At 41.4% G+C, this 15,155-nt stretch overlaps 2 protein-coding genes across 2 annotated transcripts in view; one reads left to right on the top strand and one right to left on the bottom strand.

Moving 5' to 3' along the window:
* LOC135091659 (origin recognition complex subunit 3-like) lies at positions 1-8,387 on the bottom strand. The gene is made up of 13 exons (XM_063989475.1): positions 8,269-8,387; positions 6,209-6,651; positions 5,708-5,855; positions 4,828-5,171; positions 4,137-4,296; positions 3,540-3,653; positions 2,975-3,172; positions 2,681-2,797; positions 2,173-2,311; positions 1,635-1,822; positions 1,065-1,301; positions 585-784; positions 1-306 (listed from the first exon to the last, which is right to left on the bottom strand). Exons 1-13 carry the CDS (start codon positions 8,293-8,295, stop codon positions 201-203), a joined length of 2,421 nt encoding a protein of 806 aa, XP_063845545.1. The 5' UTR covers positions 8,296-8,387; the 3' UTR covers positions 1-200.
* Positions 8,388-9,029: 642 nt separating this feature from the next.
* LOC135091658 (ADP-ribosylation factor-like protein 5B) overlaps positions 9,030-15,155 on the top strand; it is a 23,642-nt gene continuing 17,516 nt past the window's right edge. The window contains exon 1 of the mRNA XM_063989474.1: positions 9,030-9,185. Within this exon, the coding sequence (XP_063845544.1) occupies positions 9,140-9,185 (46 nt within the window). The 5' untranslated portion in view covers positions 9,030-9,139. The remainder of the gene's footprint in view (positions 9,186-15,155) is intronic.

Genomic DNA, 15,155 nt, shown 5'->3' with positions numbered 1-15,155 from the left:
ATTATGTTGTCACAGGATATTTTATTGGTCTTAAAAAATATAATTGAAATAATTAAAAAATAATAATTAAATATTTGACTTGTGATTGATGAACAAGTTATAAATATATCACAGGAAGTAATGTTCACATGAAAAACACGAGTGCTCACTATGGTTGTATTAAACACAAGAGTGTAAATATTATCACCTATTTGTCTCCCTCAGCAGGCACCCCAGGTGAGGCGCGCCACGTGGTCTGTCTTGCGCTTGGTGGGCTTGATGAAGCCAAGGAACTGCAGCTCAGACACAGCCAGGACAAATCTTGCTCTGAGACACGAGAGTTAAGGAAGACTTCAAGAGTGATGCTCTTCTTGAAAGAAGCAAGCAAAACAATCATATCATTAATGAATAACTTGGCATGGAGAACAAACTAATGTAGAGCATTCTAGGAGGTGATGAAGTAAACAAGGCTAAACAAAGCTCCAAGGAAGATACCACAATTTTTCAGCAGTCACCTACAATCCTGCAGAGATATAAGATCAAATAAGGTGTTAATCATTCAACGATATGACGAAGATAACAAGAACAATGATGATAAAGGATACTGTAGTTTCTCATCAATTTTCTTGGAGCGTGCCGAAGACTCATCCTCCTCGTCCTCTTGTCCCACCACGGAAACGAATGCCTGCAACCAGTCATAGAGGTTGATGAGACGACCACACTCCAGGTGCAGCTTGTAGGCCACACTGAGGTCTGGCAGGGATGTTACAAGGCTGGATGGTTCTTCAAGTTGACAACACTTGCACTGCAAAGAAAACAAGGAAGTACATGAGCCAAGAAAGAAAACTAGAGGGAAGATTGAAGAAAACCTGAAATAGGAGACTGAAGAATACCAGGAAACTGTGTACAGGACATGAGAAAAATAAACATCAGAGAACAAATCATCCAGGACTCATCAGCTAAGTCCATAACAGAAAAAGTTATTGAATGAAATGATTATGTGAGCCAAGGATGAAAAGAAGGAATCTCAAGGCAACACTAATGGAAGGATGTGAAACTGGTGCTTGGCAGTTGGCTGGTCTGACCTGGAGGTAGTGATGAGGATTAGCCAGGGCAGTGGTGAGGGCAGGTCTTGGGAGGCCCACTAGCTGCCTTTTGACAGCCTGAGAGGAGTGGAAGAAGAGGACCTCATGCAGAGGCTGGGAGGTGGGGGGCTGTAGGTGTGAGGTGAAGGTGTCGCTGAGGAAGTGCACCACCTCACTCCGCAACGACTCATACTTGCTGCTCTTCTTAGGTTTCTTCTTTGCCATCTCAAGGAGTTTCTGTGAAGAGGTTGATGGTTTGTACATCTTTTCTGGACATAATCAGGCAAAGAAAGTGGTTGTGTCATGTTGAGGAGTTTCTTAAAAAAGATGATGGTGTATTTGCAATTTTTGGACAAAATCAGACAAGAAAAGTGGTATTGTCATGTCAAGAATTTTCCGTAAAGAGACTGATGTTTGTATTTTTCTGGACATAATCAGGCAAGGAAAGATGTTATGTCAAGAGGTTAATGGTGTATTTGCAATTTTTGGAAATAATCAGTCAGGGAGGGTGGTGGTGTCAAGGTAAAGTACAATGTGGTCAGAACAAAGGGCTACATTGTCAAAACAGACCTCTCTTAAGCGGAACCTGTCAGAGGGCCCCAGAGTGACAGCAGCACCACCACTACCATCAGCTGAAGCCTCCTCCTCCTCCTCCTCCTCCTCTGTCTGGGTCAGCTGGTCCATGCTGGAGAGGCGTCCCATCAGCAAACTCACTTCATTCAGCAGCTCAGATAACACCTTATCCTCTCCATGGTGCTCTGAGAAGACAAGACAAGGGAATAAAATACATGATTGCAAGGAATCTCACAACAGGAAAAAGGTTTCGGTATTTCTACTTCTAAGAAATTAATCTGAAGCACAAAATAAAATGCATCCTTAACTAGATTCTCAGAAAAACAAACAAAATTCATGAATAAAATCTTCAATCCCATTAGGAAGTATACAGACAGATCCATTAATTCTGTTACTCTTAAGAGATAAACGGAAACAGGCTAATAAAAAGTTTACGCTTCTGACAAAAAAGCCCACATGAGGTGACTATTGCCAGCTGTGCCTGACATTTAAAGGTTAAGGAGACAACATGCACAGGGCTTCACTTTTTCCTTACCTTTGAGGACATCAAGCACATTCTGCAGGACAGTGAGCAGTTCCTCCCTGGCCATGTTCCTGACGCCCTTCTCTGCCTCCTGGAACTCCTCCGTATCCACCAGTGGCCGAGATAAGCACACTGCCAACACTTCCCTCACCTGAAGGAAGGAAATAATCAGTATCATCTTTGAAACTGAAAGATTAAATGTTATCGGCATCACAGTCAGATCATACAGAACCCTCTGGAATTAGGTAATGTGTTTTTGTCCAGGTGAAAGTTTTAGGATGTTAGCACAAATTTGCCTAGGAAGCCCATGTGCCTAAATTTTGTCATTTCCAGTAAAAACCAAGTTCAAGGTTTCATAACTACCTTCATCATTCCCCAGAGTTCATGGCTTTATAACTTTACTTCCTCCTCCCCCTCATCCTTCACAAATGTGACTGTGACTGTGTATACAGATCATTCTGTAGGTCACAACACTGTCCCCTCCAGCAAGGGCACAGGCACAGAGGACACCCTCACATACCTGACGACCCAGAGGAGCACCTGGGATTCTGTTGGTGAGTGCGTTGACCACTTTGACCAGCACACAGAACCGAGCGTACCACACATCTACCTTGTCCAGGAGGGAGAGGATGACCTCCTGTATTGGAAAAATTCATGAATGAAAATGCAAGTTCTCAGAAGAAAAGATTATGAAGAACTATAATAATAGCATTCAACAAAGGCTGGTAAAACTAAAAAAATAAATAAATAAATAAGAATTCAATGAAAATCACAGGAAAGTTAATTGGAAGGATCTAACAGAGGCCGACAAGACCTTAGTGTGAGAATCGTCGAGGAGGAGAGCCACTTGTTCCTTTGGTGGGGCCGCCTCCACAAAGGTCTTGAAGGAAGGCAGCTTGCGCACCAAGTCCAACTGTGTGGAGGTGACATTCCTCAGGAGTGCTGGTCTGTTGGCTGCCGGACAGCACAGGACGGAAGAAGCATGGCCCATGAAGTGCTCCATCATGCACACCTGCAGACAAAACAGTATGAGCAAGGTGGTCAAGAGAAGAATATGGTGGTGGTGTTAAGTTCCTGAGACTGGTAAATCCTCCTTTGGTCTGGAGAACATGGCCAGGTTGAAAGAATGCTGCTATCATACTTCCTGCGGATCATAAAAGCTGACAAAAAAAGGGGCATAGTGGGAGTACTCATGATAATCTCCTCTGTTTTCCATTTCTACAAGCCATATTATCTTATCTTAGCTTCCCTGTATAAGAAAAAAAAAAAAAAGGATATAAATTTGCTATAAAAGATGAAAACTGACACAATACAACAATCACTGACACAGAAGCAGCAGGCACAGAGTCCCCCACAGGACCCTCCCACCAGCCCCTCACCTTCAGGCCCTTGATGAAGTTTTCCACTGAGAGGTCATTATAGAGGAAGATGTCCAGGAGCAGCTTGAAGGGACGGCCTCCCAGATGAAACGGCAGTTTACTGGACATCAGCACCTGCGGGAGTATGATTGGACACACATTACACACTAATTAGTTATTACACACAATCATACAACTAAAAACAAACATACATAGACTTTACAATAATAGGCTAAACCAAGAAGGACAGGAAAAGTGCACCACTGATGAAGACTCAAGCACAGATTTTTCCCAAATGTGCCATAGTTATAAAAGACAGTAATACATGAAATAAAGCAGAATATCACATGTTATACTATTGTACAAACAAAAATCAAATAATAAATCATCAATCAGCATCTTGGAACCATACATCCCTAACATGCTGGTCACAATAAGCTTCTAAAGGACAGCAGCCAAATGCATTACATGAAGGCAGCTGTGGAGCATACAGGGATAATGTTATAATATTACCACAGCAGGCTTAGACAAAGTAGCAGCACCAGTAGCATACCACAGCAAGGTCTGGTGAAGCACTAATACCAGTAACAGACACACAACAGCTCCCTGATGACCCACCTTCTCAATAACACGGGTGAGGTAATGAGTGGAAGGCTCAGCTCGGAACACCTCCATGGCCAGGCAGGCAGAGGCATTGTGAGACAGGCTCTGGTGCACCTTGTCAGGCGTCGTGGCCACACCAAACACCAGCACTATTGGCACGGCCTGCCGGTACTCACTGCAAGAACAAGGCACTGTCATGGTGCTTCACTCAGTTCACTTGGTATCTTCAATGCCATCATAAGGGCACAATTATATCATGGAGCTGCAGAAAGGGAGTGAGCCTACCATTGGTAGTCCTTGCAGACATTACTATCACCAAATTAAAATTACTTCTGTATGAAGTGGAGTATATTAGGCAACAAGAATATTATAAGAAAATCAGCAAGAAAACATATCATCAAATACCACAAGGCCATTCCAATGTAAAAAAGGGAAAGTACCTTGAACTGTAAAAATATTTAATATAAAATTATGAGCATGATGAGCAAGCACCAAAAATTTAGGACTGCTGGAACCTGAATTTCAGAAGACAAAACAATGATGTTAAAGGAGGAGATTAATGATATGTGACTTGAAATAAACAAAATGTGAACTGACTGAAAATAAGGTAAAATTCATGTACTAAAAATACACCAGGCACCAGGAACAGCATGAAATGTGTGGCACCTGAAGGCAAGACTTTATGCACCAAGTGTCTGCAACACACCTGCAGATGAGAACCAGGTCACTGAGCACACGAGGGTGGAAACTTTCCAGGTCCTCCAGAATGACAACAAGGGGTGGCTTGCTGCTCCTCTCGGGAAGCTGAGAGATGATGCTCGACTTGATCTTCTTCCTTGGTGATCCTTCAACCTCCTGTGGATCCCTCTCAGTCTTGCTGGGGGAGCCGGAGAGAGCTCTCTTGACAGGGGATCTGCTCAGCTTGCTGGGGGAGCCAGGGAATGGCTTCTTCCTTGGGGAACTTGGGTAAGCTCTTTTGCGAGGGGATTGAGTGGCCTTGATGGGGGACTTGGTGTGTCCTGGGTCTTCCTCTCCTGTACTCAGCTGCTCCTGGAGGTGAGTGGCAGAGTGACTAATCAGTCTTCACTCTGTGCCATCATTATCAGCCTCTAAAATTTTTCTGCATGACAAGCACCTCCCTGAAATCTACTCTACTCATATGTTAGCCAGTCTATCCCATATCACCCCAGCAAGATGCCTTACTTCATATCCATCAATCCTGCTTTCCTTAACCATCTCTAGACTGTCATTCTGCTCCTCTAACTGTTCATCTGTTATCCACCACATGTCACTGTATTCACATTCTCCTCACACTGACACAATGACATGTATGAGCTAACAGTGACAACTTGCTAATGATGGTGTCACTTTTAGCCAACCTGCCACACTGAGCTGATCACTTCCGCAAATTCTGTGGCTGTGGAAATGTGAATAAATCTGCAGACGTGTTTGTGGGAAATTTTACAGCTTTGCATTTGCATTAGCATTCCTGTTACATTCCTGCCTGTAAACTTATTCACATATATCTGGTATCAACACATAGATTTCATTATATATTAGATAGATGACATTAGGAGACAACTCACCCTGTACCACACTGAGAGGACAGCCATGGTGCACTGCCTTCTCTTCACCTTGGGACCTGCCATCACCACCTCCTCCTCCTCATCATCCTCCAGGGTTGCCCAGCCACCACCACCTATCAGCTGGGAGATCATCTTGTACATGGCAGCCCTGGAAGCAGAGAGCTGGTGAGGGAATGCAGGAACAGAGTGAGGTGGTCATAGTCACTCACAAGCTAAGAAGCTCAGCTAAAGTATCAGAAATTTGGTGGCTAGTTTGAGCATCTAGCTAATTTATTACTTGCTTCATACTGAGCAGGCTGGCTTCTAAAACCATTCTCTAATTGCTGCACAAAACATAAATACACAGAAAGATACATATATCAATTAAATAGGGATACTTTCTCCTCTTATTAAAGCAACAGCTGCAGTCAAGAGTCCATGAAGAAAACCTAGCATGAGATATCCTTCCATATTCAACACCTCTCCCAGTAAGAAATCCAGTACAACTCAACCCCTCCACACCTGAGGGTGGAGCACTCTTTGCTCTGCAGGCGGGCAACGTGAGGTGTGACGCTGGCCCTCAGGAGACCAACCAGGCTGTCGAAGGTGGCGTCCCTGTCCGGCATGTTCACTCCCGTCACCAGGCAGGCAGTGGGCACGCTGGCCAGGGAGTGCACCAGGCTGGACGGCAGGTCTGGGGCAACAGTGAGGGAGGTGAGTTTTCTGCCCGCCCTGTCGATGTAGGTGATCAGACTCTGGAACACTCTGCTGTGAATGTTGTCCTGTAGCTCCTGCAGGATGTCCGAGGCGATGGTCCAGCACCTGGTGTAGTTCCTGTAGGTGAGCTCCTTGAAGGCCTCCCCCTCCTCCCCCCACTCCAGGGCCTGGCTCCAGTAGTCCAGGGTGGACACTCGGGGGCCATTCTTGGATTTGCTCTGCCTCTGTCTCTTGAAGGCAAACACTCCCTGAAAGTAACAGTAAATGTGAGAATTATGGAGACTCCACTGAATGTATCAACTGCTTGCTGCCTTCTTTTCAGCTGTATTCATTTGCCTATGGGAAGACTGTTCCTTATCAGTCCCTTCCATTCCTTCCAGTCATGCACCATCTCTTCTAGCAAACCCTTCACCTGCAGTTCTTTCATTGCACTGTCATTCCACTCTTTGCACAGAAAAAAAGTATGCAATTCCATCACTGAGAGGCATTCCACTCATACAAATACCACAAGGGCCACACTCTTACACACTTCTCATCATATCATAACTACTTTTGGCAGTCTCCAGTGAAAGTTAGCGATGTTTCTAAAAGTGCTGTCATGATTCTAGTGACAGTCCAAACAGAATTCTACCCAATCAGAGGGAAAAACACCCATGACAACCTGACTAGTTACCTCTGTGGCCTTTAAGGGTTGTTCTTGCTGGAGCCCTAAGTGTTTGAAGGTACAGGCCACGGATTACATGAAGACATGAAACTTAGCCAATGCCTATAGGGAAGGTACTGTTATATAAATTCATCCGTCTCACGATAAAAAGAACACTGTTCTCAGGGAAGCACTTGGGTCACATACAACGCAGTGGTGTGCATCTTTACTGTCACAAATTGTTCATTCCTGAGATATTTATTTTGGTTTTATTATAGTTTAAGCCATTACACACTACGTGGCAATAACCTACCTCATTTTGTTCTTCTCACTATTCACATAATTTCTAATGATTACACTACTTGTCGGAAATTAATAATAACGCCACAATAGGCCTGGGAATGCACAGCGCTCTCAACTTTTTCTAAGTCCACAGGTAAACATAAATGGTGTACTGTTGCCTGAACTTCAGTTGTTAGGTTAGGTTAGGTTAGGTTAGGGTTTTATTATAGTTTAAGCCATTACACACTACGTGGTAATAACCTACCTCATTTTGTTCTTCTCACTATTCACATCATTTCTAATGATTACACTACTTGTCGGAAATTAATAATAACGCCGAGGGCCGTGGGTAGAGATTGGGGACATTGGCTTAAACTATAAATTTACCTTTATTTTTACCAAGTTTACCACTGAGGTAGGTGAGGTTAGGTTTAGTTAGGATGGGTTAGGTTTTTTTTTTTTTTTTGATGAATTTGTTTGTTTACATGTGTGTGGGGAGGTGTATATAAGAAAAAAAAAATTTTACAACAGAAATAGTTACTAGATTCATTCAAAGCACATCAAAATCTACCAGAAAAATGTAATCTCGTCCGAAATTGTTAGACGGGTAAAAAAAAAAAAAAAAAAATCAGGAGAGGGTGCAGTAAGGTTAAGACGACAAAGTTAAAGTAGACGAGGTTACCAAACACTTGAACCTCCTGCTAAATAAATGATAGTTGTGCACAGATATTTTTGTCCAAGAACAAGTATATGTGGCAGAGAGAGAGAGTACAAGCATCCTCACAATCAGATCTCCCAATTTTGCTCCATTATATAATTCATCCCAGGTTATTGTCACACTGGAGGTTTTGGTAACGTTGTTGGATAACCATTTATTGTTCGAAGTTAAGAAATTAGGAATGTTTCACTTATAATATGAAAAAAATATATCAATTCCTACCTTTGACACCGAGACAGTTCCTGCCATCGTGGGTTTGTTGACAAAATGCGCGCCCTTTTTCTTGGCTCTTTAAAAAGTGAAGTACCGAAAACTAACAGATTCTTTTTTGTTAATCAAAATTTTAAAGAGCTAAAAATATATAGATTCTAAATTATGTAAAATAAAATATAAAAAGTAACTCTGAAATCATGACTCTCATTATATTATTTTCAGTTGTGTAACTTGTTAGAATTATGACTTCAAATGCGGTACAATAAACTTCCAAATATGAATGTTTACAAATTTTAACATGGGATTTCTTTAGTAAAAACAACAAAACCAATAATAATATATGACAGGATTGTTTTCATATAAACTGTTTAGCTTTATTTTAAACTCTCTCTCTCTCTCTCTCTCTCTCTCTCTCTCTCTCTCTCTCTCTCTCTCTCTCTCTCTCTCTCTCTCTCTCTCTCTCTCTCTCTCTCTTTGTTCCAATTAATTGTAATGATTTTTTTTTTTTTTACATTACGTACTTTTCTTGACATTAAAATGTAGGCTGAGTTTGCTAGAAGGTGTTGCCGTTAACTCCCTTCTTATTTTGAACCGTAGATTGCTTTATATATTCAACTTTCTACGCATCCATAACTCATATAATATTTTTTTTTTTTTTTTGTAATTCGTTACTTTCTTCATTTAGTGCAGAGTTGTTGATATAAGGCCAACAGAGTTTGTCAGGTGACATTACCGTAGTGAGTCAAACTTCATGACGTCACGGGTTCGTCATTGCGTCACCCGCCAATACAGACTCAGTGTTATCCTGGCCGGCAGTGAGGGTGGGTGTGCTGCTCTGTTTCGTCTCGGTGTCACATCTTTATTACCTTACCTCTTCACTATGGGCATCCTGATCGCCAAGCTGTGGAGCCTCTTTGGCAATGAAGGTGAGGCGTGCGGGCTGCGTAGGGAGGGCGCGGGGGGCCGGGGGGAGGCACGGGAAGGGGTCACATATGTTTGGGGGTTTTCACTTTCGTTTGGTTTGTTTGGGGTGCTGAGGTGAGGTCACGCTGGTCACTGCCAAGAGGTCAGCAGGGCTCGTCTCAGTGACCTTAGTGCGTGAGGTTGTGGAATTACTTGTTGTTATTTGTGAAAACCTGTATTTATTTGGGGTTTGTGTTTATTTTGTGTTGAGGTAAAGTCACGCTGGCCACTGAGGGGTCACCAGTGTTGTGTGAGTGACTGGAGTGTGTGGAGGTGTTAGGCTGTTACCTGTGATGACCTGTGCTCTCACGTTATCTGGGTGGTATTGAAGTGTCGTCAGCGTTGTCATCTGAGGCGTAGATTAATTCATTTTATTCATTTCGCTTCGTCTCCTCGTTGTGTTAGTCACGGATCGAGAGAGCGTCATAGTTTGGTCAGAAATAGTCAGCGTGTGATTATTTCCATACATCATGTTTAATTAAATGTTCAAGTCTTACCTGTAATTGTTAAACACACCTTGATGTTTAGTTGTAGCTGGTCTGTGGCCTGCCTGATGGAACTGTCACGACCACTGTGCCCACTGCCTCTTCTTCACGTGAATGAGGTGACAGTGTGGGTCAGGCTGGATTATATTATATTAGGTTACACAGCATTACAGTAGGTTATGCTACATCAGATTATAATAGGTTAGGTTGCACTATGTTACATTATATTAGATTGAGTTATGCTGTCTTTCGTCTCAAAATTGTATCAAAAATTTTCTTATTTAACATATAACATTTAATTAAGCCTAAGAAGAAGCCATGACAGTGAAGGGTTTCAGGCATCAGAAATCTGGCGCATCAAGGCTGTGTCACTGCCTGCAACCGGACAAGGATGGAAGGCCGTGTGAAGACTGTCAAAGAACCTTGAATGTTTTCTGGTTCTCTCAGTGTTTCAGTTTGAAGGACTGAATGATTAATGAGACACATTGATTTTTCATGCAGTGGATAGTTGTATGAATTATAAAGGTGGATGAAAGATACATGAGCCCTGCAGAGCACTTCAGCAGAGTGGCACACAGTAAACACAAGCAGCAAGTGACAAGGAAGCACACGAAGCATTGGACCTGTTGTTCATTAAGACTGTACAACATTTGTGTGTCCTGAGCAGCGGCTGGAAGATGTTACGGATTATTTTACTTTACGATATTTTATATATTTATTTTATTTTACCTTTTTAGTCCATCAGACATTTTTGTTGTCTGTAGCTGAGGCAATGCAATGTTGAGGTCACTTTCATTCAAGTCTGTAGATATTTTGGGTGTTTTAAATTTAGACTGTTGGACATTTCATGTTTGTTGGGGAGGAATCACTGTGTCTTTAACATACTGACACCACTAGAGAAAAATAAATACTTGCCTTTCATATTGTTCATATGGGTCTATTTATAACTTGTGTTTACCTGAAGCCTTCCTGTGATGGTGGTGAGGCCTCTGTGTGTTGGGCTTCTCTCCACACCCCCTGTGATGCATGCGGCAGGTGTGTGTGTGTGTGTGTGTGTGTGTGTATGTGTGTGTGTGTGTGTGTGTGTGTGTGTGTGTTTCTGTGTGTGTGTGTGCATGCTGGTATCAGTGACAGAGTGCCAGGCTTGTGTTTCTGCCAGCAGACTTCCGTTTCACAGGTCACGGTCTTGTGTCACTGGTGGCTGCTTATATTAGAGTAGACGTGATTTTTGTCACGTGTGATGTAAATGATTGGTGCGAAAGGTAAAAGAGTAATAGTCAGAGTAATAGATACAATTGGAAAGCTTTCGTATTAGTTATGTCTCAAAGCGGCATTGAATTTAGTTTATGAATCCCGTCACGTGTGAGTGTGTTGGCAGTCTTGAAGTGATCCATTATTCAGCTAACCTCACTTGTCACAACTTTCACGTTGAACCTCAGAATTCATCCCATATCTTATCTCTATCATAGATAAACCGTGCATGGACTTTAGCAGTGCAGTGTGACAAGTGACAACCACACACACCAGAAGGAAACCAAAGCTGCCAGAGAGTTGAGAAAGTCACAACGCAGTATCAGTGTACAGCTTGATGCATCTTGTCATCTTAGACCAGTCACTCCTGTGTTCGTCCTTTGTTGGTGCCGAGAGTGTTTACAAATCTTTTGCTGCGATGCACTTAGAGAGGGAATGGAAGGTTGATTTTATCTTTCCTAGTCAACATGCTATTTAACTCTTTCATTGCTCTTTGGTACATCTTGCCTTAATTACTACTGATTCTGAGACATCTTTACTTGTTGTACAGTCACCTCCAATCTTTAAACTGGATGGAAATTGCAAAACCTATTCTTTTTAGTCCCTTCTTGTAGATTTTTATGAAGATTGAATGCATTACTTATGATGTTGTTAATTGTCTCATATCACAGTGAATGAGTTAAGAGATGGCTATACAAAATATCAAAAAACTTTTTGGTTACTATAGGAAAACTGTCTTAGGAGTTAAAGGGTTAAGTTGTTTGTTATTATTAGGCAAATGGCCTTAGGAGATTTATCTAATTCACAATAATTGTTAAGAGACATGTACATAGACAAGTGTCTGAAGGTTTGTTGTCCTATTAAAAGTTGTCTTAGCAGTCAGAAGTTGAAATGCATAACATCTTGTCATTTCTAACTTACATAACCTGAGATCCTTGTGCACGAATGTCTGAAAAGCAGTTGTTGTTATGGAAAGATTGTCTTAGAAATTAAAGCGCTGATTGCTTGAAATTGTGTCTTTCCTCGTCTATAGAACAGTTCAGGAGACTAGTACAAATATAAATACCAGAAAAGTTGACTATTATGAAAAAAAATTGTGTTGGTGGTTAAAAGATGAAGCTGATCAATAGGAGAGACCAGTACAAAAATGTTAAAAAAGTTGATTATTATAAGGAAAATTGTGTTGGCAGTTAATGTGTTAAGTTCATAAAAAAGAGTACAGGTAGCCACAGCTCAAGGTCAGGCAGGGAGGGTGGACTCATTCAGCAACAGTAGCCTGGCAGCATCAACAGGTTCCTCTTCATTACATAAGTCACTGAGAAGGAGGTGACGTAAGGGGGTGCAGGGGTGTGTCTGGGACTGGTGTTTAAACAGTGGACACAGGCTGGTTTTTCTGGATTCGGATCAAGACAGATGGGTTTCACTTGTTAATCATTGTTCTGATGTGTTCATTGGTTATTCAATACAGAGGTGGTGTAGTCATGACAGTGGTTCTCAAGCTGTGTTGCTTAGTGGGGCTCTTCAGGTACATCTTGGATTTTAACAGCACATCAGCCTTGTCATTATGGTGCAAACATACTAAGAGACACATTTAATTAGGCAGAGTACAGTTTGCCAGTCTTTAAGTCATGGTCATTAGGCAAGTAACTTAATACACTGACTTTCATAGTGCTTTCCCTTGTAAGTCCTTTGATTTGCTGACAGTCTTGCAAAACCTGACTCGTAATAGATTCTCAGCAGATGAGGACTTCAGAGCGAGGGAGAACTATACACACAGAGGGGGTGTGTTATACGAGTACTTCACTTTTCATGAGGCAAATATACAGTGTAGGTCATTATATTTGTTAAGGATTTGAAAGTTGCCAAATATCGTGTTGCAAGATGTGTGTGTGATGGTGTGTGCAATATTTGTGTGTGTGTGTGTGTGTGTGTGTGTGTGTGTGTGTGAGGAGGGAGTGAGTGTTGTCTTGTGTTGTGGTTTGCCATGTTATCTGTTATATTCACTACATGAACATTAATACGTTTGTACAATATATGTGATAATTATTAGTATATTTGTATGTATTTCTAAAGCTTTGATAAGTACAGATGACAACACTTTGTAGGCTATTATGCAGAAGGTACTTTGTGTTTGAGAGAGAGAAATTTTGAGAGACAGACAGACACACAGACATAAGGTGTGTGAAACAAATTAATATCATGTGATAGAGGGAGAGAACCAACCATAGATAAAGAAAGGAAGAAGAGAGAGAAGCAGAGATGGCTAGAATGGAGAAATAGAGACAGACAGATGGCTAGAATGGAAGAATAGAGAGAGAGAGAGAGAGAGAGAGAGAGAGAGAGAGATGGCTGGAATGAAGGAATAGAGAGACAAAGATGGCTAAAAGGAGAGAGAGAGATAGACAGAGAGATGGCTAGAAGGAGAGAAATAAACAGAGGCAAAGATGGCTAGAATGGAAGAATAAAGAGAGAGAGAGAGAGAGAGAGAGATAGCAAGGAGAGGGCTCAGTAACAGACAGCTAGACAAACACCCATACACTTTACCAGCACACACCACCACATCACCACAAGCCAGCATGTTTCAGCCTCATGTTGGTGCCACACAAGCCAGCATAACATTCACACTTATGTTAACATTCACCACACATCTCAAAGTTTGGGATGAGAAGCATCATGTTTGTCGCTGTGTGGTGCAGCCTCCAGTGGAGCCGTTGTTGTGAATGCTGATGGTCTGCCGCAGGAGCTCTGAAGTCTGTTTGTTTTGTAGCATCGCACTTGTCTGTATTTTATCTTATCCCGTCGTTAAATGACCTTCACGTCATAATGTAGATACAGCTCAAGGACTTCTGTCCTTCTCTGTTTGGTTCTTTTTGATTGTGGAATTTAAATGTTTTGCTTTTACAGAAACATTATCTATGTAATATGATTTGCTTTTTAACCCTTTGAATGGTGATTGCATGGTACAACAGTAAACCAAAATTATTTTAATGAACAAAAAATAGAATTGCAGACATTGATAGGCCTAACACACTGAAAATCTTATGCTTAATATATAATCAAGTTACATGCTTAGGATTAATAAAACCATTTTATTGTGTTCAGAAGCCATTGCAATCAAAGGGTTAATGATAGAATTTCAAACAATATTTTTTATCATAAAGGAATAGCAACTGGAGATTAGGATAGTAAAGGAGATGAGAGCTGCATTAGAGGATTTGGAAAAGCATTTGGTTGTTAATACAGTAGACAGTGCAGTGGTAGTCTTGGAGAGAATGAATTGTCAGAAGACTTGAGAGAGAGAGAGAGAGAGAGAGAGAGAGAGAGAGAGAGAGAGAGAGAGTGCATAGCCATTACAAGACTTCAGAAGAAAATGTGTTGTTATAAGAAAATTTAGCTAATTGAGAAAATGCGTTCTAATTACAGGACATAAGAAGAATATAGTTTTAAGAAGATATAATGAAAAAAATATGAAATTATAAGACTTTGGAAGAAAACGAACTTTACAATGCAGCTATTAGTACAGCAATTAGCACTATATATCAGTGATGAGAGACAGATATTGTTATTGTTATTGTTACTGTTACTGTTATGAGGTACTAGTTCTGTCACGTACCAGTGTGTATCAGCAGGTGAAGTGGAGGTGTTATCGGTGTGATGTAAGGGGCACTGCACACTGACAGGTGGGTACTCAGTAGCTCATAGTGCGTGTCAAGTACCCACTCTTCTTCTATTGGGTGGTCTTGTCAGGGGTCACCAGTCGCCATGGTGGTTCGTGCATCTCTGCTGTACTTCATCTTCTGCATTTTAGTTTATTATTAATTAGTTCATTTTATTTGTTCTCTTTGGTCTGTCTCTTTTTCTTCTTGGTCAGTCCATTTCCAACATCCTTCTCCCTACATAGTCATCTTCCCTAGACCACCTCAGTCTTGCCTGTATCTTGGCCCCAGCCTGACCTGTGTGTGGTGTCTCTAATATGCTCAGATCTAACTTTTTCCATCCAGTATGCAATCTTGATGAAAGGGAATGTCATTACTACTGTTTCTTGATTTTTGCATCTTAGTATAATTGGAGTAAGTGTTTCAGAATGCAGTATCTCAGACTTTTAAGTAATTGACCAGTTTTGAAGTACATATCAGAAGTCATTTCCTGTGTTTTTTATATTTGACATTGTCGGTTTCATAATGCTTACACATGCAA

The sequence above is a fragment of the Scylla paramamosain genome, chromosome 38 (genome assembly GCF_035594125.1).
Source record: "Scylla paramamosain isolate STU-SP2022 chromosome 38, ASM3559412v1, whole genome shotgun sequence".
NCBI lineage: Eukaryota > Metazoa > Arthropoda > Malacostraca > Decapoda > Portunidae > Scylla > Scylla paramamosain.
The sequence above is the reverse complement of the archived record's forward strand: the minus strand, read 5'-3'. Positions and strand labels throughout refer to the sequence as shown.

Bases quoted from the DNA above. Each gene is read 5' to 3' on its own strand.
- LOC135091659 (XM_063989475.1), bottom strand. From the start codon at position 8,295: ATGGCAGGAACTGTCTCGGTGTCAAAG. The intron at 2,312-2,680 runs GTATGTGAGGGT...TCCTTCCTTCAG, and splicing joins GTGCTCCTCTGGGTCGTCAG to GTGAGGGAAGTGTTGGCAGT. The intron at 1,302-1,634 runs GTCTGTTTTGAC...ACCTCTTCACAG, and splicing joins ACAGGTTCCGCTTAAGAGAG to AAACTCCTTGAGATGGCAAA.